Source organism: Lithobates pipiens, unplaced genomic scaffold (assembly GCF_037356315.1).
Source record: "Lithobates pipiens isolate NorthernLeopardFrog02 unplaced genomic scaffold, aLitPip1_a1.2 Scaffold_23, whole genome shotgun sequence".
Lineage (NCBI taxonomy): Eukaryota > Metazoa > Chordata > Amphibia > Anura > Ranidae > Lithobates > Lithobates pipiens.
Window position 1 is genome coordinate 26,444,800 of NW_027507785.1, and position 24,664 is coordinate 26,469,463.

General features: G+C 45.2%; 1 protein-coding gene across 3 annotated transcripts in view; it reads left to right on the plus strand.

Moving 5' to 3' along the window:
* Nucleotides 1–24,664, plus strand: part of PAK1 (p21 (RAC1) activated kinase 1) — a 122,211-nt gene that overhangs the window by 56,539 nt on the left and 41,008 nt on the right. For all 3 annotated transcript variants that reach the window (XM_077451372.1, XM_077451374.1, XM_077451373.1), the window contains exons 4-5: nt 3,897–4,044; nt 20,135–20,169. In XM_077451372.1, the coding sequence (XP_077307498.1) occupies nt 3,897–4,044; nt 20,135–20,169 (183 nt within the window). The remainder of the gene's footprint in view (nt 1–3,896; nt 4,045–20,134; nt 20,170–24,664) is intronic.

Genomic DNA, 24,664 nt, shown 5'->3' on the forward strand with positions numbered 1-24,664 from the left:
TTCGAAAATCTGACATAACAAACTATTAAATTATAGGTATTTGAATTTATTTCAAACTTGGCTGTTAGTGAACGTAACAAATACGAATTTAACCGAAGTTACGAATTATCCAAAATAATGAACGCCATATCTAAACGAATGGAACGTAACAAATTATTTCTAATAAATAACAATAATGATAATAAAAACTTTATATTATTACTTATTATTAATTCATTCCCGTTCCATTCATTTAGATGCAGCATTCGTTATTTCAGATAATTCGTAACTTCGGCTAAATTTGTATTTGTTACGGTCACTGACAGACAAATTTAAAAGGAAATTCCAATACCTATAATTTAATAGTTAGTTAGTTCAGATTTTCGAATTTTCGGCTTTTTGAAATTTACGAATATTGGAAAAAATTTGTTAAACGGGTTTTCGTTAATTCGGATGTTTCCGAATTAACAAATTTGTCGAAGTTCGTTAAAAAAAACGAATTCGGAACAAAACTAATTGCACAAGTCTAATCAACAGCTACCTGCATGGAAGAAATTACTGGACGGCCGGGAAACATAAATTCATATTCGTTACGTTCACTAACAGCCAAATTTTGAAAGGAAATTCAAATTTCTATAATTTAATAGTTATTAGTTATTATTTAGAATTTTTTCGGATTTTCGTTCTTAAAAATTTTTGGATTTTCTTTCATATTTTCGAATTTTCAAATTTACGAATTGTGATCATAACGAATGACCTGATAAATGTAAAAAAAAAAAAAAAAAAAAAAATTATAAAAAGGAAAACAAAGAATTTGTTGGCAGTGCACATGTCTGCTGGAGATGCTTGCATGTACATGCACTTTCAGGCCATTGGCTCCCACTGTCAGTCTCCAGCCTGTGAGGAGAGAGCAGAGGACGGGGCCGAGCCGCACTGTGTGTGTCTATAGACATGTACAACGCAGCTTGGGACTGAGTCCCCACAAGTTCCCCCTGATCAAGCGGGGGGCGGGGAGTCAGGAGTGCTAGTGGGGGAGGATTGGGGCTGCTCTGTGCAAAACCATTACACTAGCAGGTACCGTAAGTATGACATGTTTTTGATTAAAAAAAAAAAATAATTGGTTTACAATCACTTTAAAGCACTATTCAACCCCAACCCCAAAATGTATTGAATTGCAGCTCACCAATCCTTAGATGTGGCGATTGCATTCGTTTTTGTTTTTCTGTGCTTTTTTTTCCCTTTATTTTCAAGTTCACATAGGTGGTAAAAGGACGGTAAAAGCAAGTGGTGCACTGAAACTGAAAATTTAGGATGCACTTTTGCACTCGATGGGACGCGATTTTGCATTGAAGTCGATGGGACGCGATTTTGCATTGAAGTCGATGGGGAAGTTTTTTTGCATTGAAGTCGATGGGGAAGTTTTTTTGCATTGAAGTCGATGGGGAAGTTTTTTTGCATTGAAGTCGATGGGGAAGTTTTTTTGCATTGAAGTCGATGGGGAAGTTTTTTTGCATTGAAGTCGATGGGGAAGTTTTTTTGCATTGAAGTCGATGGGGAAGTTTTTTTGCATTGAAGTCGATGGGGAAGTTTTTTTGCATTGAAGTCGATGGGGAAGTTTTTTTGCATTGAAGTCGATGGGGAAGTTTTTTTGCATTGAAGTCGATAGGGAAGTTTTTTTGCATTGAAGTCAGTAGGGGGGTGTTTTTTGCATTGAAGTCAGTAGGGGGGTGTTTTTTGCATTGAAGTCAGTAGGGGGGCGTTTTTGCATTGAAACCAATAGGGGGGTGTATTTGCATTGAAACCAATAGAGGGGAGTTTTTGTATTGAAACCAATAGGGGGACGTTTTTTGCATTGAAGTCAATAGGGGGAGTTTTTGCATTGACGTCAATAGGGGGTATTTTTTTCCATTGAAGTCAATAGGGGGATTTTTTTGCATTGAAGTCAATGGGACGCAATTTTGCATTGAATTCAGTAGGGGGTGTTTTTTGCATTGAAGTCAACAGCAGGGCGTTTTTGCATTGAAACCAATAGGGGGCGTTTTTTGCATTGAAACCAATAGGGGGCGTTTTTTGCATTGAAACCAATAGGGGGCGTTTTTTGCATTGAAACCAATAGGGGGCGTTTTTTGCATTGAAGTCAATAGGGGGAGTTTTTGCATTGAAGTCAATAGGGTTTTTTTTTTGCATTGAAATCAACAGGGGGAGTTTTTTGCATTGAAGTCAATGGGACCCGATTTTGCATTGAAGTCAATAGTGGGCGTTTTTGCATTGAAGTCGGCAAACCGTGACCGAACGTTTTTGGTGGTTGATATATCGGTGCACCCCTAGTAAAAACATCCTGTGTTTTTCACTGCCTACCTGCAAAATATCATGGTGGTCACTCAGGTGGGTACACATTGCCATGATGTGCATGGTGGCCAATCGGCTTCTAACTTTAACCACTTCCCGACCAGCGCACGACGATGTACGTCGACAGAATGGCACGGGCAGGCATATTGGCGTACATGTACGTCCAATATTCGATGCCGCCCTGCCATCGGGAGCGCGCCGGTCGGGACCCCCGTGAGTCCGGTCGCGGGACCCGCGGACTCGATCGCCGCGGGCATCCCCGCGATCGTCTCACGGTGCGGCCGAATGGAGGAAATGCTGTATAAACAACATTTTTCCATTCTGCCTAGCAACTAGTGACGCTGATCTCTGCTCCATGTGATTGGAGCAGAGATCAGTGTTCACTAAATGAAAGCCCAACCCCCCCACAGTTAGTAACACACCCCTAGGAACACTTAACCCCTACACTGCCACCCACTGGTTAACCCTTTCACTGCCAGTGTCATTTACACAGGAATCACTGCATTTATATAGCAGTGATTACTGTATAAATGACAATGGTCCCAAAAATGTGTCAAAAATGTCCGATGGGTCCCCGACAATGTCGCAGTCTCAATAAAAATCGCAGATCGCCGCCATTACTAGTAAAAAAAAAAAATAATAAAAAATTATTAATAAAAATGCTATAAAACTATCCCTATTTTGTAAACGCTATAACTTTTGCGCAAACCAATCAATAATCGCTTATTGCGATTTTTTTTTACCAAAAATATGTAGAAGAATACGTATCGGACTAAACTGAGGGAAAAAAATGTTTTTTTATATATTTTTGGGGGATATTTATTATAACAAAAAGTAAAAAATAATGCGTTTTTTTCAAAATTGTCGCTCTATTTTTGTTTATAGCGCAAAAAATAAAAACCGCAGGGGTGATCAAATACCACCAAAAGAAAGCTCTATTTGTGGGAAAAAAAGGACGTCAATTTTGTTTGGGAGCCACGTCGCACGACCGCGCAATTGTCAGTTAAATCGACGCAGTGCCGAATCGCAAAAAGTGGTCTGGTCTTTGACCAGCAAATTGGTCCGGTCTGAAAGTGGTTAAATTGCACAATCTGAACATTGATAATAAACCAAGAGAGCTGATTGGTTCCTAGGCAGAGCTGCACCAGATTAGTTTTAGTAAACCTCCCCCCATTGTGTCACATTTGGTAGGTGAGGCCACTTGTTATATGTGCCCATTGAAGCCGAAATGGGACTGTCCTGTAAGCGCATGCCACCCGCCAATCACGTGTGCAGCACAGCATTGATGTGCACAATTCCTGGTGGGATCGGATACAAAAAACAGCATTCAGGAGGTGGCATCACTTTTCAGAAAGGCGGTAAACTCCACCGCCAGTGTGAGCGAGCCCTAAACATGGGGGGGGGGGGGGGGGGGGATTGTGGGTATGTGCTTACAATGGCAGAGCCCAGCCTGATGCCATAACATAAAGATCTGCATTGTACGGCCTGCTTTACCCAAATGTATATGTTCAGACTTCATAAACCTCTTGTGTGCTGATCATTGGCCTTTCCATGCTATGTCTGTGCAGGGCATGCCGGAGCAATGGGCGCGATTACTGCAAACCTCCAACATCACCAAACAAGAGCAGAAGAAGAACCCGCAGGCCGTGTTGGACGCCTTAGAATTCTACAATTCCAAGAAAAGCACCAACAGCCAGAAGTACATGAGCTTCACAGGTAAGCAAGGATCGGCGACCTGCGGTGCCTTGAAAAAGTATTCATACCCCTTTAAATGTTTACAACCAAAAACGTAAATGTATTTTATTTGGATTTTACGTGATAGACCAACACAAAGTGGCACATAATTGTGAAGTGGAAGGAAAATGATAAATGGTTTTCAAGTTTTTTTGTTTTTTTTTACAAATAAATATGTGAAAAGTGTGGGGTACATTTGTATGGCGCCCCCCTGAGGCAATACTTTGTAGAACCGCCTTTCTCTGCAATTACATTTGCAAGTCTTTTTGGGGATGTCTCTACCAGCTTTGCACATCTAGAGAGGGACATTTGTGCCCATTCTTCTTTGCAAAATAGCTCAAGCTCTGTCAGATTGGATGGAGAGCGTCTGTGAACAGCAATTTTCAAGTCTTGCCACAGATTCTCAATTGGATTTAGGTCTGGACTTTCACTGGGCCATTCTAACACATGAATATGCTTTGATCTAGATCTCCAAACTCCGGCCCTCCAACTGTTACGGAGCTACGCGTCCCATGAAGCATTGTAAAACTCTGACATTCACAGACATGACTATGCATGATGGGAATTGTAGTTCCTGACCAACTGGAGGACCATAGTTTGGAGACCCCTGATCTAAAACATTCCATTGTAGCTCTGGTTGTATGTTTAGGGTTGTTGTCCTGCTGGAAGGTGAACCTCCGCCCCAGTCTCAAGTCTTTTGCAGATTCCAACAGGTTTTCTTCTAAGATTGTCCTGTATTTGGCTCCATCCATCTTCCCATCAACTCTGACCAGCTTCCCTCTCCCTGCTGAAGAAGAGCATCCCCACAACATGATGCTGCCACCACCACTGTAAAGATTACCTGTCATTCTGGAGAATATTTGTAAGCTTTAAAGAGGAAGTAAAGCCAAACGAATAAAAAAATAAATAAAAATAGACCCTGCAAGGCATACTAGCTCATTATGAATAACTTACCTGAGATGGAAGCCCCCGAAGCGACCCTCGTCGTCGTCCTCCCACGCCGCCATCTATCCCTGAGTGACTTCCGGGTATCAAGGCACTGTGACTGGCCGGAGCCTCGATGACGTCACTCTCGCGCACGCCACTAAGGGCATTATCGCCGTTAGCAGCGTCATGCTCAGTGCGCCTGCGCACCGCTGTCTATGGCGCATGCGCCGTAGACAGCGGTGCCTGTCTTTTGCAAATGTCTCCTAAACTGTGTAGGTTTAGGAGATATTTCTTGTACCTACAGGTAAGCCTTAATCTAGGCTTACCTGTAGGTCAAAGTGGTCTGTAAGGGTTTACAACCACTTTAAGGGACCTTTTTCTTATAAGGGTGCAAATTTAAAATTGGCAGAAAAAAAAATACGGGCAGTAAAAATTGTAGTGTTCCCTGACCTAGCTGTTGGTGGAGAAGAGCCAATTACATTGATGGTCTGTTTAAAAATTTCCACTTACACTGGCAGTCAATAAAATGTTTCATTATGTTGGTGGTGAGTGTAGTGCCCGCTGACATTGGCGGTCAGGCTGCAAAGGACCCCCTTATATTGGTGGTAATTGAGAGAAGAGACATGTTACTCTGGTGGTTAGTGGAAGAATGCTCCTTACATTGGTGGTCAATGAAAACAATGTCCTTTACACTGGTGGCCATTAGGAACAGTTCTCCTTACATTGGCGGTCATTCGGAAGAATGACCTTTACCTGGGCGATCAGTGAAAATAATGTCCCTTACATTGGTGATCAATGGGATAAATGCTCCTTACATTGGTGATCGGTGAATAGAATGTTCCTTACATTGATAATTAGTAGGAGGAATGACCCTTACATTGGTGATCAGTGGGAACAATGCTCCTTACATTGGTGATCAAAGAAAGGAATGTCCCTTATATTGATAATCAGTGAGAAGAATGCTCCTTACATTGGTGGTCATTGAGAAGAATTCCCCTTACACTGGTGATCAGTGGGAAGAATGATCCTTACATTGGTGGTCATTGAGAAGAATTCCCCTTACACTGGTGATCAGTGGGAAGAATGTTCCTTACATTGGTGGTCATTGAGAAGAATGGTCCTTACATTGGTGGTCAGTGGGATGAATGCCCCTTACATTGGTGGTCAGTGGGATGAATGCCCCTTACATTGGTGATCAGTGGGAAGAATGTCCCTTACATTGGTGATCAGTGGGAAGAATGTCCCTTACATTGGTGATCAGTGGGAAGAATGATCCTTACATTGGTGATCAGTGAGAAGAATGATCCTTACATTGGTGATCAGTGAGAAGAATGCCCCTTACATTGGTGGTCAGTGGGATGAATGCCCCTTACATTGGTGATCAGTGGGAATAATGTCCCTTACATTGGTGATCAGTGGGAAGAATGTCCCTTACATTGGTGATCAGTGGGAAGAATGTCCCTTACATTGGTGATCAGTGGGAAGAATGTCCCTTACATTGGTGATCAGTGGGAAGAATGTCCCTTACATTGGTGATCAGTGGGAAGAATGTCCCTCTAATGCCGCATACACACGACTTTCTGGCAGACTAGGTCCGACGGTCTTCCCGACTGACTTTTTCGGCAGAGTTCCGATGGACTTTCTGAACAAACGGACTTGGCCACACACGACCGCACTAAGTCCGTTGGAAAGTCAGTTCGCTTTTGAACGTGATGACATAAATGGGACTAAACGAGGAAGTTCAATAGCCAGTAGCCAATTGCTGCTCTTGCGTCGTATTTGGTCCGTCGTACTAGAACACAAACGGTTTTCACAATTTTAGTCCGTCGGATAGGTTTGAAACATACTCTATATCTAGGTCCGTCCTGATTTTTTTTTTGATTTTTTTTTTTTTTCAAAAAACGATCGGACTAGCCCACACACATATCTGAGAGTCAAAAATCGCTCATTGCTCCAGGAACTAGACATGTGCAGAGTAAAATATTTTGTGTCGGAATTTCGTTTTTGTCCGAAAACTTAATTTATTTAGTTACTCCCGAAATTCGTTTTTATTTATTTCGTTTTTCATTCAAAAATTGCATTCGTCCGAAAATCCACATGAATTACGGTCGAATCTGTCTTTAAGGCTTATGGTGTCTGTCGAATGTATAAAGAAGATTCGACGGAGCTAGTATATAGCATACTTTAGAACCCCTATTAAAGTCTATGGGAGTCCAACATTCAAAATCTAAAGTGCTAATTTTAAAGACTAATTTGCAAGTTACTGTCCTAAAAAGTGTTTGGGGACCCGGGTCCTGCCCCAGGGAACATGTATCAATGCAAAAAAAAGTTTTAAAAACGGCCGTTTTTTCAGGAGCAGTGATTTTAATAATGATTAAAGTGAAACAATAAAAGTGTAATATTCCTTTAAATTTCGTAGGGGGGGGGTGTCTATAGTATGCCTGTGAAGGGGCTCATGTTTCTGGTGCTTAGAACTGTCCCTGCACAAAGTGTCATTTATGCAGGAAAAAAAGTCCTTTAAAATCACTCGCAGCTATTATGAATTGTCGGCTCCGTAATACAGAGAACACTCATTGAAAGTCATTGATAAAAAAAATAAATAAATAAAAAAAAAAAAACGCGGGGGTCCCTCAAATTCAATTACCAGGCCCTTCAGGTCTGGTATGGATATTAAGGGGAACCCTGCCTCAAATTTAAGAAAAAATTTGACGTGGGGTTCCCCCTAAATATCCATAACCAGACCCTTCAGGTCTGGTATGGATATTAAGGGGAACCCCGCATCAAATTTAAAAAAAATTGACGTGGGGGTCCCCCTAAAAATCCATACCAGACCCTTTATCCGAGCACGCAACCTGGCAGGCCGCAGGAAAAGAGGGGGGGAGAGAGCGGCCCCCCCTCCCTCCTGAACCGTACCAGGCCACATCTATATGGCCTCATCCCCACAACCGTGGCCGGTGGTTGTGGAGGTCTGCGGGCGGGGGGCTTATCAGAATCTGGAAGCCCCCTTTAACAAGGGAACCCCCAGATCCCGGCCCCCCACCTGTTTGAAATGGTAAGGGGGTACAAAAGTACCCCTACCATTTCACAAAGAAAGTGTAAAAAATAGTTAAATAAGACAAACACACTTTTGAAAAATATCTTTATTAAAAATAAAAAAAAGATTCCAGCGGCGGTAATCCACTCTTGCTATCCAGCGACGGACGGTCATCTCTCCAGCGATGGCTCATCTCATCCAGCGCAGCGAATACATCCTTCTTCTGTCTCCGTGGAGGAGACACTGCAAGGATTCCGGCGGCCTGACGTTTCTTATATACGGAGGGCGGGGCCACCCGTCACATGACCCCGCCTCCCTCTGACGCAAGGGGAAACCCGGGGTTCCCTGTGACGTATGGGTGACCCCGCACCCCTCTGATGTAACACAGGCAGGTTTCCGTTACATCAGAGGGGGCGGGGTCACCCATACGTCACGGGGAACCCCGGGTTTCCCCTTGCGTCAGAGGGGGGCGGGGTCATGTGACGGGTGGCCCCGCCCTCCGTATATAAGAAACGTCAGGCCGCCGGAATCCTTGCAGTGTCTCCTCCACGGAGACAGAAGAAGGATGTATTCGCTGCGCTGGATGAGATGAGCCATCGCTGGAGAGATGACCGTCCGTCGCTGGATAGCAAGAGTGGATTACCGCCGCTGGAATCTTTTTTTTATTTTTTTTATTTTTAATAAAGATATTTTTCAAAAGTGTGTTTGTCTTATTTAACTATTTTTTACACTTTCTTTGTGAAATGGTAGGGGTACTTTTGTACCCCCTTACCATTTCAAACAGGGGGGGGCGGGATCTGGGGGTCCCCTTGTTAAAGGGGGCTTCCAGATTCTGATAAGCCCCCCGCCCACAGACCTCCACAACCACCGGCTACGGTTGTGGGGATGAGGCCCTTGTCCACATCAACATGGGGACAAGGTGCTTTGAGGGGTCACAGACCCCCAAAGCATCCTCCCAATGTTGAGGGCATGTGGCCTGGTACGGTTCAGGAGGGAGGGGGGGCCGCTCTCTCATCCCCCCCTCTTTTCCTGCGGCCTGCCAGGTTGCGTGCTCGGATAAAGGGTCTGGTATGGATTTTTAGGGGGACCCCCACGTCAATTTTTTTTTTAATTTGATGCGGGGTTCCCCTTAATATCCATACCAGACCTGAAGGGCCTGGTAATTGAATTTGGGGGACCCCCACGCTTTTTTTTTATTTATTTATTTATTTTTTATCAATGACTTTCAATGAGTGTTCTCTGTATTACGGAGCCGACAATTCATAATAGCTGCGAGTGATTTTAAAGGACTTTTTTTCCTGCATAAATGACACTTTGTGCAGGGACAGTTCTAAGCACCAGAAACATGAGCCCCTTCACAGGCATACTATAGACAACCCCCCCCTACGAAATTTAAAGGAATATTACACTTTTATTGTTTCACTTTAATCATTATTAAAATCACTGCTCCCGAAAAAACGTCCGTTTTGAAAACTTTTTTTTGCATTGATACGTGTCCCCTGGGGCAGGACCCGGGTCCCCAAACACTTTTTAGGACAGTAACTTGCAGAATCTTTTCTCTCTGTCAGATCTTTTTTCTCTGTCGAATATTTTCTCTATATAATCTTGGACTAATAGAGGTAAGGTTAGGCACATTCGACCACAGGTTCTATAGACAGATTGTTATTGTCAGTCATGTCGAATCTCCTATTCTATATCGAACTGTTGTAACAATGAAAACGAAAATAAAGCATTTATTTATGTCGGATCTTTCGTTTTTCGGATTTTGTGCTTTCGTTATCGTTTGTCAAGACGAAAACGAAAATAGCTGAAATTCGGACGAAAATGCATTCGGACGAAAACGAATGCACATGTCTACCAGGAACCCCTAGCACCCTTTGGAGGAACCTTGGCTGAGAAAGGCCTGCTGCTTTCTAGACAGGTAACAGGTAACATGCTTCTCATTATTTCTCAATTTTTTTTTTTAATTAACGTTATTAGAAGCATGGTTATAGTTGTCTAGTGTTTTGCCCTGGCAGTGCCGGTAGATGTTGGTAAATCCCCCCCCCCCCCCCAGTAAGTAGTAGTATTCTCAGCACAGGGTGTGAGATCTGATCTCTTAGCAAAGCCTCAGCCGCTGCTGTCAGCAATTTCCTCACTTAGCCAGACATTTCTGATAAGCTGCCGGCGTTGGGAGCTCTGGGATTTTTACAAGCCAAGCAATAGATTCTAATTGTTTCCGATATGAGTCACCGGCATCCTGCCGTCCCCGTCTCTCCGGGTCCCTCCCCGCGCTGCTCTCTGGCCATCCTCAGACATGGACGCATTGTTTGGGTTGGCAAGGCCCTTCTGCAGCTGACTGCGCTACTGTGTTTGCTCAGCGGGGTGTCGATGTTAGGGACGGGCATTCACCGACGGCATCGTCAGAAACACAAAAAATGAAAACGTCTGCTCTCTAGCAAGGCCAAATAATTCATGTAAATCTCGGCCATGGTTAGAATGTGTCCAGGGGCGCCTGGTTTAATCTTCGCATCTTTGCATGGAATGTGACGAATAGATTGTGATTAGTTGTCGGCTGCAGTCTTTACAGAACACAAAAACCTGCTGAATTTTCCCAAAATGGGTTGAATCATTCTAATTTGCTGCAGATATATTATTCTCTTGTCTGTGTGCATCTCCCTCTTAACCTGGAAGCTAGAAAATGCAGAGAACACAGTTGGTTAGGGGACCCAACAACTGCCACTCGGGGCCCAGTCACACCCCTTACAGCAATGCACAATAATGCTCAGCTCTGTGTGGTGTGTTGACATTCATTGTTAACACTCTATAGCTTTGGTCTCCAAACTGCGGCCCGAGGGTCAGATGCGGCCCTCTGCTTGCATTTATCTGGCCCTCGGGGCACTATTTCACCCACTGATACCAACAATGGGGCATAATTTCTCCCAATGACACCAATGATGGGACACAATTCCTCCCAATTATATCAAGGATGGGGCACAAGTTCTCTCAATTACACCAACAATGGGGCCCAATGGCGTCAGTAATGGGACACAATTCCTCCCAATGACACCAACGATGGGGCACAATTCCTCCCAATGACATCAAGGATGGGACACAATTCCTCCCAATTATATCAAGGATGGGGCACAAGTTCTCTCAATTACACCAACAATGGGGCCCAATGGCGTCAGTAATGGGACACAATTCCTCCCAATGACACCAACGATGGGGCACAATTCCTCCCAATGACATCAAGGATGGGACACAATTCCTCCCAATTATATCAAGGATGGGGCACAAGTTCTCTCAATTACACCAACAATGGGGCCCAATGGCGTCAGTAATGGGACACAATTCCTCCCAATGACACCAACGATGGGGCACAATTCCTCCCAATAGAAAATTGAAAAATGGGCTATAGCGCTAAAACCCAGTGCATGTGCATCTCTGTGCATACAAATATATGTGCATTTAATGTAACAGTGCTATCAAAAATTATTAATGGTCTAATGTATGTGTAAAGTGCTAGTGCTACGATGACCCATACATATATTCTGCTTATATTATAGATATCAAATTCATGAAAAATCCTAAAAAAATTCATAATAAACATAAAAGAATACGAAGAAAAAAAATACTAATAATAATAATCAGAAATCAAAACGATCCAAAATGTGCAAATTGATTAATCTCAGCAATCATGCAAAATTCGTGCAGAATAATTTAGTCCCAAAGAACGTCCTTCAACACAAAAACTTTTCCAAAATCGCATTCAGAAATCGCTGAAAAGTCGCATGCTGCAGTATTTCGAGAGGTGGTAGCAAAGTAAAGTGACTAGTGCAAAAAAGTTAATGTAGAGAGAAAACACTCATCCCCAGTGCGCCAGTCAGTATTGTGGAAATGTGATTGCTCTCACCAGATCCAATGCCCCTGTGGGGTTAAACGAGCCTTCACAGTATAAGCCACTGTGCTGCTGCTTGGACACTGCTACTGGTGCGCTGGGAGAATGTTCACTCTTCACTTCAAATATGCTCCGTGGTTATATACGTGGGGGAGGAGAGAAGCATATCCATGGTGCAAGTACGTTTTTTTTTAAAAACGTACTTGCACCATGGATATTTTAAAAAACTTACTTGCACCATGGATATGCTTCTCTCCTCCCCCATGTATATAACCACGGAGCATATTTGAAGTGAAGAGTGAACATTCTCCCAGCGCACCAGTTTTGATTTCTGATTATTATTATTAGTATTTTTTTTCTTCGTATTCTTTTATGTTTATTATGAATTTTTTCGGATTTTTCATGAATTTGATATCTATAATATAAGCAGAATATATGTATGGGTCACCGTAGCACTAGCACTTTACACATACATTAGACCATTAATAATTTTTGATAGCACTGTTACATTAAATGCACATATATTTGTATGCACAGAGTTGCACATGCACTGGGTTTTAGCGCCATAGCCCATTTTTCAATTTTCTATCTTTCACCTCCCCCCCTTATTCAAGGGTTGGAGGATCTAGGCATAGGCAGCTCTAACCCTTAGTAATATCCTCATCCATAGGTTTCCTTTAATTCATTTACTTTTAGTCATAGATTAAGAAAATAGTCCGTAGCGCGACTTTATCTATTTACAATTCCTCCCAATGACATCAAGGATGGGGCACAATTTCTCTCAATTTTCACCAATTGATGGGGCACAATTCCTCCCAATGACATCAGTAATGGGGCACAATTCCTCCAAATGACACCAACGATGGGGCACAATTCCTCCCAATGACATCAAGGATGGGGCACCAAGGATGGGGTACTGATGTCCCAATGACATCAGTGATGGGACACAATTCCTCCCAATGGCACCAACGATGGGGCACAATTCCTCTCAATGACATCAGTCATGGGGCACAATTTCTCCCAATGACACCAACGATGGGGCACAATTCCTCCCAATTACATCAACGATGGGGCACAATTCCTCCCAATGACATCAAGGATGGGGCACAATTCCTCCCAATGACATCAAGGATGGGGCACAATTCCTCCCAATGACACCAACGATGGGGAACAATTCCTCCCAATGACATCAACGATGGGGCACAATTCCTCCCAATGACATCAAGGATGGGGCACAATTCCTCCCAATGACATCAAGGATGGGGCACAATTCATCCCAATTACATCAACGATGGGGCACAATTCCTCCCAATGACATCAAGGATGGGGCACAATTCCTCCCAATGACATCAACAATGGGGAACAATTCCTCCCAATTACATCAACGATGGGGCACAATTCCTCCCAATGACATCAAGGATGGGGCACAATTCCTCCCAATGACATCAAGGATGGGGCACAATTCCTCCCAATGACACCAACGATGGGGAACAATTCCTCCCAATGACATCAACGATGGGGCACAATTCCTCCCAATGACATCAAGGATGGGGCACAATTCCTCCCAATGACATCAAGGATGGGGCACAATTCATCCCAATGACATCAAGGATGGGGCACGATTTCTCTCAATTACACCAACAATGGGTCCCAATGACATCAGTGATGGGGCACAATTCCTCCCAATGACATCAAGGATGGGGCACAATTTCTCTCAATTACACCAACAATGGGTCCCAATGACATCAGTGATGGGGCACAATTCCTCCCAATGGGGCAAAATTCCTCCCAATGACATCAAGGATGGGGCACAATTTCTCTCAATTACACCAACAATGGGTCCCAATGACATCAGTGAGGGGGCACAATTCCTCGCAACAATGGGGAACAATTTCTCTTAAAGCGGACCTCCACCCTAAAGTGGAAGTTCCGCTCATCGGAACCCCCCCCCCCTCCGGTGCCATGGGAATAGCTAGCTGCAGCTAGCCACAGATGCCCCCCCCCCCCCCCATTGTGTTCTGGGAAACACACAGTTCCCAGGGCACAATGGAGACCAGTGAAGACACGCAGCGCGACTTGCGCATGCGCAGTGTGGAACTGGGCAGTGAAGCCGCAAAGCTTCACTTCCCGATTCCCTGACAGAGGATGGCGGCGGGGGCAGCCGAGAGAAGAGCGATTGCTCGTCATCTGCTGCCGACATCATTGGACCCTGGAACAGGTAAGTGTCCATTTATTAAAAGTCAGCAGCTGCAGTATTTGTAGCTGCTTACTTTTAATATTTTTATTTTTAAGGTGACACTCCTCTTTAACGATACCAACAATGGGGCCCAATGACACCAATTATGGGGCACAATTACTGCCACTGAAACAAGCAACAGGGCGTTATTTTTACCCACTGATGTCCGGACATTTTCGATTTCCACTGACCACCATCCGGCCCTTGTAAAGTCTGAAGGACAGTAAACTGGCCCTTTGTTTAGAAAGTTTGGAGATCCCTGCTCTATAGAGTAGCAGTTGATGTACAACATACCCTGCATTGTAGTGTGCTGCATGTCTGTTAAGTGGTCATTGACGTGCATTGGCAGCCTATTCAAATGAATGGGCTTCCTTTGTGCAGTGCACTGCAGTAGACTGTGGAAGTATGAATGAGTCCTAAAAGTACATTTTTGACTAGACAAACGTGGTGCTAGCATTGCCGACCTTCTAAAAATGCTAGTTGCATGGCTGTCATGCTGCTCCTGTGGCTTTAGTAGTTCCATTCTCTGGCCTGAAATATGTTGAAGAAAAGTCTATAGCTGTAATTTGCACACTTTTCTAGGTTAAAAAATTAACATGTTGGTGCAAGAAGGTCAGCGAGACAGCCGGAAGGCGCAGTCAACAATTGAAGCCCCTACGATTTTCACATCACAGCTCTCCTAAAAGAATAACTACACATTGGGGTTGATTTACTAAAATGGGAGAGTGCAAAATCTGATGCTGGTGTCTATGTAAAACTGCGCCAGATTTGACACTCTCCGGTTTTAGCAAATCAACTTCCAATGTGTTTAGACTAATCCCATTACATAATGATTCATTCACACTGGACCCTATTGAAAAGGTTAACAGCAGGGTGTACAATGCAATGCACAGTTTTATTTTTTCATCTTTGGTATATCTGCTGCAAGGCCATACTGATGCTTTATAAATAGATCCCTAAAGGACTCTCTGTATTTGGGGTAATTTTCATCATGTTCCCCGCATTTAATTTGCAGTAGCAGGAGATTTTGGCTGGCTCTCTATGGAGCCGGTTCACGTATGTCCGCTGTGGCTCCGGTGCGAATTTGCACAGGGGCCCTGTGCGTCCTTAGTTCCAGTGAAGGGAACTCTTAAGGCGTCAGCATACCAAAACATTTTGGACAATTTCATGCTTCCGACTTTGTGGGAACAGTTTGGGGATGGCCCCTTCCTGTTCCAACATGACTGCGCACCAGTGCACAAAGCAAGGTCCATAAAGACATAGATGAGCGAGTTTGGGGTGGAGGAACTTGACTGGCCTGCACAGAGTCCTGATCTTCACCTAATAGAACACCTTTGGGATGAATTGGAGTGGAGACTGTGAGCCAGGCCTTCTCGTCCAACATCAGTGCCAGACCTCACAAATGCGCTTCTGGAAGAATGGTCAAACATTCCCATAGACACACTCCTAAACCTTGTGGACATCTTTCCCAGAAGAGTTGAAGCTGTTATAGCTGCAAAGGGTGGGCCAACTCAATATTTAACTTTACAGACTAAGACTGGGATGCCATCAATGTTCATGTTCATGTGCGTGTAAAGGCAAGTGTCCCAATACTTTTGGCAATACAGTGTATGTGCAGTAGTCTCCTTCCCATCTACATGTCATTGCTGAAGAAACTGGCTGCCATGATGTCGGCATTCAGCAGTTACAGAGCTTAATGTATTCTTATCCTCTTCTTCTGATTGGCTGCCTGTGTCCTCACTGATGAGCATTGGGTGACTCATTACATATTTAATTCCTGGTGAATCACCACATCGGGGTTAGCCTGCTGTCATCCAGCTTAGAGAAGAGGCTTTCCTGGAACACGTCAGCCATCACCAATTCTCCATCCCTTGATTTGCATATATAATCAACCTTTTAAGACCTAATGCATAGTTGCCAACTGTCCCGAATTTCCCGGGACATTCCCGGGATTAGGACCTTTGTCCTGATTTAATTTTGTCCTGGGAAATTCGGTTTGTCCCGTTTTTTTGCCGCCGGCCGCTAGAGGTCCCGCCGGCCGCCATTTTAAAGAAGACTAGAAGCTGGTCTTCAGTAGAGATGCTGCGGCACCGCCCACCCCCGCTGCCAGTGTCTGTGAAGTGTATGGAAGGTGGGCGGCGCCGCAGTTCAATCTCTCTGTGCGGCAACGACGGCATCTGAAGGATGTCAGGGCCCAGTCAGAGCCTGGAGGATGTCAGGGGACAGTCAGAGCCTGGAGGATGTCGGGGGCCAGTGAATCTGGATGTCGGGGGCCAGTGAATCTGGATGTCGGGGGCCAGTGAGTCTGGATGTCAGGGGCCAGTCTGGATGTCGGGGGCCAGTCAGAGTCTGGATGTGGGGGGCTAGTATGGATGTGGGGGCTAGTATGGATGTGGGGGGCTAGTATGGATGTGGGGGGCTAGTATGGATGTGGGGGGCTAGTATGGATGTCGCGGCCAGTCTGGATGTCAGAGGGGCCAATCTGGATGTCAGAGGGGCCAGTCTGCATGTCAGAGGGGGCCAGTCTGCATGTCAGAGGGGGCCAGTCTGCATGTCAGAGGGGGCCAGTCTGCATGTCAGAGGGGGCCAGTCTGCATGTCAGAGGGGGCCAGTCTGCATGTCAGAGGGGGCCAGTCTGGATGTCAGAGGGGGCCAGTCTGGATGTCAGAGGGGGCCAGTCTGGATGTCAGAGGGGGCCAGTCTGGATGTCAGAGGGGCACCAGATGTTAGGAGGACTGATGGGGACACCAGATGTAAGGAGGGGCAACACTGATGGAGACAGATGTGAGGAAGGCTGCTCTGATGGGGCACCTGATGTAAGGAGGGACTCTGCTGGGGGCACCTGATGGTAGGCAATGTGGCTAGTGACGCGCTCAGGGCTCCCACTGATTCTGCATTATGGTGAGTTGAATGATTTCATTTTATATTACAGTGTAATAATAGAAAGAATGTGCTTCAATCATCCTGACACCATAACAATCATGGCGCCGGGATGATTGAAGCGCTAACACCAGGTATTTGGAGTATCTTTATCTGCTGATTGTCAAACTCTGCAAAACACATATTGCTATTGTGGTGTAGGATCGGGGGCTTCTGTCCCTCCATCCCTCCCTCCCCCCCCCTTTCCCTCTCCATCCCGCATTCATCTCAGACTCTAACCACACCCATCCGAGCCACGCCCATGTAAGCCACGCCCACTATTTTACGTAAACCACGCCCATATTTTTTCTGCATTTTCACCTTTTCCTATGCCACACCTATAACCGCATGCCCCGTCCCCTAATTATAATACAACTCCGCCTACTGCCCAAAAAAGTGTCCCGAATTTTTTTTTTTACAATATTGGCAACTATGCTAATGCATGGCTAGGCAACCTCAGTACTCTAGCCATGGTGATACTACAAATCCCATCATGTCTCTGGGAGTCATACCTATGGCTGTTAGAGTCTTAGCAATACCTCATTGAATTTGTAGAAACAGTTGGAGTGCCAAATTGCCTACCCATGACCTAACGAAACTATCAGTAAATTCGTATTGATGTAAAACAGTTTATTGGTGGACAGCATAGGGCAGGCGGATAGTACCAAACGGGCTGCTGGTGTTTAATTTGAATGGATGTTTTTGATATAAAGCAAACCTCCAACAAACCTGGTCACTTCAGGCTGCGCTTATATCGGAATTTAAAGATTGTTTTAATGTGTTGTTTTCACCGAAGGTAACCTCAGAGTATGTTTTATTTATTTTGTTTCCCATTATATGCTCAGTATGGATTGTCTATAACTGTGACGGATTTACTTAAAGTGCATTTTTAGTGCAATTGCTGCTCTCAAGTCCCGTCCCCAGCATGTCCATAATGCAAACAGCCTAAAATACAGCTCCCTGATGATCTACACTTCACTTTAAAGACAAACCTTATGGCCCGTGAATTTCCTTTTAGGTACGAATGATATATTCTAAAGACCGGGTTCTTTGTCTCTAAAGACAAGTACACTTATCATTTAAAACACACTGACCTTCTATATTTTCTTAACCACACTTTGCTTGTTTCCTGAGAATCTCTCCTCATTAGTTTTAATATTTCTAAGTGTTACCGGTAATATGTCCCGTGTGTGACTTGTAGATCTTTTTACTGTGATGCACATTCCCTTAAGCCGGTCATAGAGGGTGCAGTTTTCTTTCCTGAGGGGGTACTTGGGTACCATCAGCCTGCCTATACATGGCTCTAATCTCGGTCGGTCTCTGCTGACCCAGCCGAGTTTTGAACCGTCTATGGCTGGCTTCATGTTTGTAAGTGTAAAGCTTGTGTGTATGTCATTGGCTTTAGAGATGTTTTTTTTCCTTCTAGAAGTCAATAGCAGGTCAGAAGTATTTAAAATTCAATTAGGATTCAAGGTGGTTGCCCATGAAAGTGTGTTGCATTTGTCTGATTATACAAGCCCTACGCCAGGCCACGGAAGACCCAACAAATTAAGTGATGCAACTGGAACTGTCCTTTATAACACAATGAGGTTTCTACCATGTTGGATCATTTCTTTGAAACTCCTAGCTGATTGTCCTAGATGAGGCATTCTGAACTAGGGTACATCCATGGTTTTGTAGGGGTTCCTTGAGCTGTTGCTGATTGGCCTCTCATCTGATGGTGCCTGCATGATTCCAGGTCCATCGCCACATTTAGAGGAGCCAACACCATAAAACCAATGATCTTTTCTTTCCACTGATCACCAATGTAAGGGACAGTCTTCCCACTGATCACCAATGTAAGGGACATTCTTCCCACTGATCACCAATGTAAGGGACATTCTTCCCACTGATCACCAATGTAAGGAGCATTCTTCCCACTGATCATCAACGTAAGGAACATTCTTCCCACTGATCACCAATGTAAGGAACATTCTTCCCACTGATCACCAATGTAAGGGACATTCTTCCCACTGATCACCAATGTAAGGGGCATTCTTCCCACTGATCACCAATGTAAGGGGCATTCTTCCCACTGATCACCAATGTAAGGAACATTCTTCCCACTGATCACCAATGTAAGGGACATTCTTCCCACTGATCACCAATGTAAGGGGCATTCTTCCCACTGATCACCAATGTAAGGGACATTCTTCCCACTGATCACCAATGTAAGGGACATTCTTCCCACTGATCACCAATGTAAGGAACATTCTTCCCACTGATCACCAATGTAAGGAGCATTCTTCCCACTGATCACCAATGTAAGGAACATTCTTCCCACTGACCACCAATGTAAGGAACATTCTTCTCACTGATCACCAATGTAAGGGACATTCTTCCCACTGATCACCAATGTAAGGGACATTCTTCCCACTGATCACCAATGTAAGGGGCATTCTTCCCACTGATCACCAATGTAAGGGACATTCTTCCCACTGATCACCAATGTAAGGGACATTCTTCCCACTGATCACCAATGTAAGGAACATTCTTCCCACTGATCACCAATGTAAGGAGCATTCTTCCCACTGATCACCAATGTAAGGAACATTCTTCCCACTGACCACCAATGTAAGGAACATTCTTCTCACTGATCACCAATGTAAGGGACATTCTTCCCACTGATCACCAATGTAAGGGACATTCTTCCCACTGATCACCAATGTAAGGGACATTCTTTCCACTCATAACCAATGTAAGCGACATTCTTCTCAATGACCAACAATGTAAAGGTCATTGTTCCAACTAACTACCAAGGTAAAGGGAATACTTTATACTGACTACCAGAAGGAAGCCTCCCACTGACCCCCAATGAATTAATTTTGGCAGGCGTTTTCTGAAACCTTAAAATTATTTAAAGGGTTCCTTTGGGGTAACAGAAGTTGAGCAAGTCTATCCTAGACCATTTTGCATATTGCTAGAAGATTGTCATTCTTCCCTAACTGCCATTTTCATAGACCTCTTCCTATAAATATTCCACCTACTATGGAGTATCATTGGCCAGCCATTCACTAACACTCTCGTTCTCTTGCAGAAAACTCTCCTGCCTTCAGTTCATCTGTAAGCCCGGTAAGTGTAGATGTCCATCCTTGTACTATGTTCAAAGTCGAAGGATTTTATTTATTTTTCTTAAATTTTTCTGTTGAGTTAGCCGTAGAAAATCTCTTTGAAAGTTAACCAGGACCTATAGTCTAAAATTGGCCTCAGGTTTGTCAATATTCCATGCTGCTGCTAGGAAGCAAAAAAGTACAGTCGTGAAATACCCTCTTGTTCTGACCAAAAGATGGCTGACTCTTCTGTTTGCACAATTTAGAACATATAATTCACTATATCTCTGCTGAGATTTTTGATATAGTAACTATTGTCAATGGGACAGAAATCCACTGTTTTCACCGTAACAGGAGGCAAGGGGATATCCATTCTGTGTAAAAGAAAGACAAGTGTTGGGGATATTACAAACAATGCTGAAGAAAATTTTTAATAGGTAAGCTGTGTAGGAGAGGAGTGCAGAAGATGTAAGGGCATGTATAAGTGAGACAGTGGACAGTATGTACAGGAGAGGTATGCAGAAGGTATACCAGTGGGCAGTATGTGGAGGAGAGACGTACAGACGGTATGACTGGGAAGTATGCTCAAGAAAGGAGAGCAGAGGTTAGGAAAGGGGGAAATATGTGCAGGAGAGGAGTGCAGGAGGGTATGACAGTGGGCAGTATGTGCAGGAGAGGAGTGCAGAGGGTATAACGGGGAAGTATGTGCAGAAGAAGAGTGCAGGAGGGTATGACAGTGAGCAGTATGTGCAGGAGAGGCTTGCAAAGGGTATGACAGTGGGCAGTATGTGTGGGAGAAGAGTGCAGGAGGGTATGACTGTGGGCAGCAGTGGCGGCCACTCATGTAGGACGCAGAGGCGCCGCCCCTCTAATCTGTGCGTCCAGCCCCTAATCTACATGCAGGGCGCCAGATGTATGGATTCCAGTGGGGTTTTGTTTTTTTCTTTTTAGAAGCACATGATTAAAGCCAGAGGCACTAATTTGAGTTCAAAAAGGGTGGGCTCAGGGCGCAGAGCACTGTGCCCCGAGCCCACCCACTTATGTGACAATAGTGAATTAATAGTTGCTAATTTCTTCCTTCTTCTCCCGAGCCCACCCACTTGTGTGACAATAGCGAATTAATAGTCGTTAATTTCTTCCTTCTTCTCCCGAGCCCACCCACTTGTGCGACAATAGCGAATCAATAGGCGCTAATTTCTTCCTACTTCTCCTCCTGGCCAATCAGAAAGCGGGTCCTGAGACCCGATTGGCCAGAAGTTTTAAGCCCCAATTGGCCGGGAGGAGAAGCGACTGCCGGGATAGGGGAGGAGATGCAGGGAGGGAAGCCGTGACCTGGATTAGGCAAGTCCAGGGGCTGCCGGGCAAACGGGCAATCGATAGAGCGCCGGGGGGGGGGGAGAGCAGAGATCGAGCGAGCGGGCGTCGGGGGGGTTTAAAGGGTGGTGGATGTTGTTTGGGTGGCTGGGAGGGGGGGTTGCTGAGGAGGTCATGGGAGCCCCCCCCCCAAGAAAATTGAGCACCAGCTGCCACCGGTGGGCAGTATGTACAGGAGAAGAGTGCAGAGGGTATGACTGGGTGAAGTATGTATGGCAGGAGGGTATGGCAGGGGGAAGTATGTACAGAAGAGGAGTGCAGAGGGTATGGCGGTGGGCAGTATGTGGGGGAGTGGCATGCAAAGGGTATGGCGGTGGGCAGTATGTGCAGGAAAGGAGGGCAGAGGGTATGACAGGTGGAAGTATTTGCAGGTGGAGTGCATGGGATATAACAGCGGGCAGTATGCACGGTAGAGGCATGCAGAGGGCATGGCAGTGGGCAGTATGTGCGGTAGAGGCACGCAGAGGGTATGATGGTGGGCAGTATGTGCGGTAGAGGCATGCAGAGCATATGACGGTGGGCAGTATGTGCGGTAGAGGCATGCAGAGGTTATGATGAGCAGTATGTGCAGGAGAGGAGTGCAGAGGGTATAACAGCATGTGGTAGAGGCATTTAGAGGGTATGACAGTGGGCAGTATGTGAGGTAGAGACATGCAGAGGATATGGCGGTGGGCAGTATGTGCGGTAGAGGCATGCAGAGGTTATGATGGTGGGCAGTAGGTGTAGGAGAGGAGTGCAGAGGGTATAATGGCGTGTGGTAGAGGCATGCAGAGGGTATGACGGTGGGCAGTAGGTGTGGTAGAGGCATGCAGAGGGTATGACGGTGGGCAGTAGGTGTGGTAGAGGCATGCAGAGGGTATGGCGGTGGGCAGTATGTGCGGTAGAGGCATGCAGAGGGTATGACAGGTGGAAGTATGTGCAGGAGAGGAATACATAGAGTATGATGCACACACTCACAATTTTTGAAGCCTGTTTGGTCAGAAGCCAGTGAACCTGCTGTATGTGTTTCCAGTCAAAACCTTTGGAAATGTGGCTAGAACATAGAAGCCACCCCAGATAGCTTTCCTTTTTGTGAGCTGAGCTCAGCACCCCAGAGCTGCAAGGCAAGCTTGCTTACCAGGAAACTGTGTTGGGGCTTTTTTTTTTGAGTAATTAGAGTGCTGGCACATTCATTCTTGGCAGTGTTAGTAGAGGAGACTTTGATTTCCATGTCTTGGCCACAATAACTTGGCAGTCCCAGCGGTGTATGTTTGTAATTTACTGTGTCGTATGATGTGTTCAGGGGATTTCCAGCCCTATGATTATATTGTAATGGAATCCACAAAGCCAAGGCAGCATTATTGGGGATCCGCAGGCTTGATATCTGGCCTTTAACCCGCTCCTGACAAGTCAAAGAAGCTCCGAGGCTTCCTGCGGCTTTGAAAAGGCTGTTGGTGGTCTTCTATGCTGAAAAGACTGAGTGAGAAGCAAGCATTTATTTCTCAGCCCATCTTCACTGGTCCTTGTATTGTGGACCTTGCTTAGACCAGAGTCAGGACATTTAAAATTCCATACCTATCCCTCCTTGACGTGCCCAAAGAGCTCCTGAAGCTGAAGTGAGAGGAGTGCGCAAACTGCTGATTACATATTGCAGTGTTGGCTTCTTTCAACAGACAGCGGAGGTGTCAATGCTGCATTGTGTGTAAAGGTGTTTTTTTTTTTTTTTTTAATTGTCGTTCTTCAGAAAACTGAAATCTAACTTCAGATAAAGATTATATTATAAAAAAATAAATAGGATACAATGTTCAGACACAATCTGAATACCAGTCTTTTTTATTTTATTTTTTTAAAGATTGTGCATGATGATGCAAAATCCTGTTCCCTAAAGAGACTGCTGTGTAGAGAGAGAGAGAGGCTGCTCCACACCACTTAGACTGTTATGTGAGAGATGGAGACTGGTATGTGAGAGATGGAGACTGGTATGTGAGAGACTGCCCTGTTACATGGAGACTGGTATGTGAGGGATTGCCCTGTTACATGGAGACTGGTATGTGAAAGACTGCCCTGTTACATGGAGACTGGTATGTGAGAGACTGTGTCACGATCAGGGGTCAGGCTCGAAGACCAATTGCTATAGCAGTTGCAGGATTACCACTAACCAGCAGGATAGGAACACAGGCCGTCACCCTGGCAGAAGACACAGGCTCACCTGAGGTGCGGAGTCTAAGTACTAACCGGTTTTCACCAGAGCTCCAGATGGTAGAGATGGATTTAGCAGCGTGTTAGTACCAGGTCGCGGTCCTCAGGATCGCCCCACCAGGAGGTGAGCAAGCCGGGGTTCAGTAGCGGAAGAGCAGGTAAGGATCAAACAGAAGCGTGGTCAGTAAGCAAGCCAAAAAGTCGGTAACGAGTAGTTGCAGATTGGGATCAGGCAGAAGCGTAGTCGTGGAACAAGCCAAGGGTCGATAACGAGCAGTAGCAAATATAAGCGGCAGCAGAGAAGACAGGAGCGAGATACAGGCTGGAGATGGCACAATATTCTGGCAAGGAGGAAGTGCAGAGACATGGCTTATATCAGGAAGTTCATGGGAGGAGCAAAGAGTTCAAGGTTCAGCTGAAATCAAGGTACAAGGCAGGGTTGTCAAAAGGATCTAACAAGGAACTGTCCAGCATCTCAGATAGCTCAGAGAGAAGATTCATTGCCAGACACAGCTGAGGTCCCAGGTTCAAGTCCAGGTCCTGACAGACTGCCCTGTTACATGGAGACTGGTATGTGAGAGACTGCCCTGTGAGAGACTGCCCTGTTACATGGAGACTGGTATGTGAGGGATTGCCCTGTTAGACAAGACTGGTATGTGAGAGAGAGAGAGAGAGGCTGCTCCACATCACTTAGACTGTTATGTGGAAGACTTCTACGTGAGAGATGGAGACTGGTATGTGAGAGACTGCCCTGTTACATGGAGACTGGTATGTGAGAGACTGCCCTGTTACATGGAGACTGGTATGTGAGAGACTGCCCTGTTACACAAGACTGGTATGTGAGAGACTGCCCTGTTACATGGAGACTGGTATGTGAGAGACTGCCCTGTTACACAAGACTGGTATGTGAGGGATTGCCCTGTTACATGGAGACTGGTATGTGAGAGACTGCCCTGTTACATGAA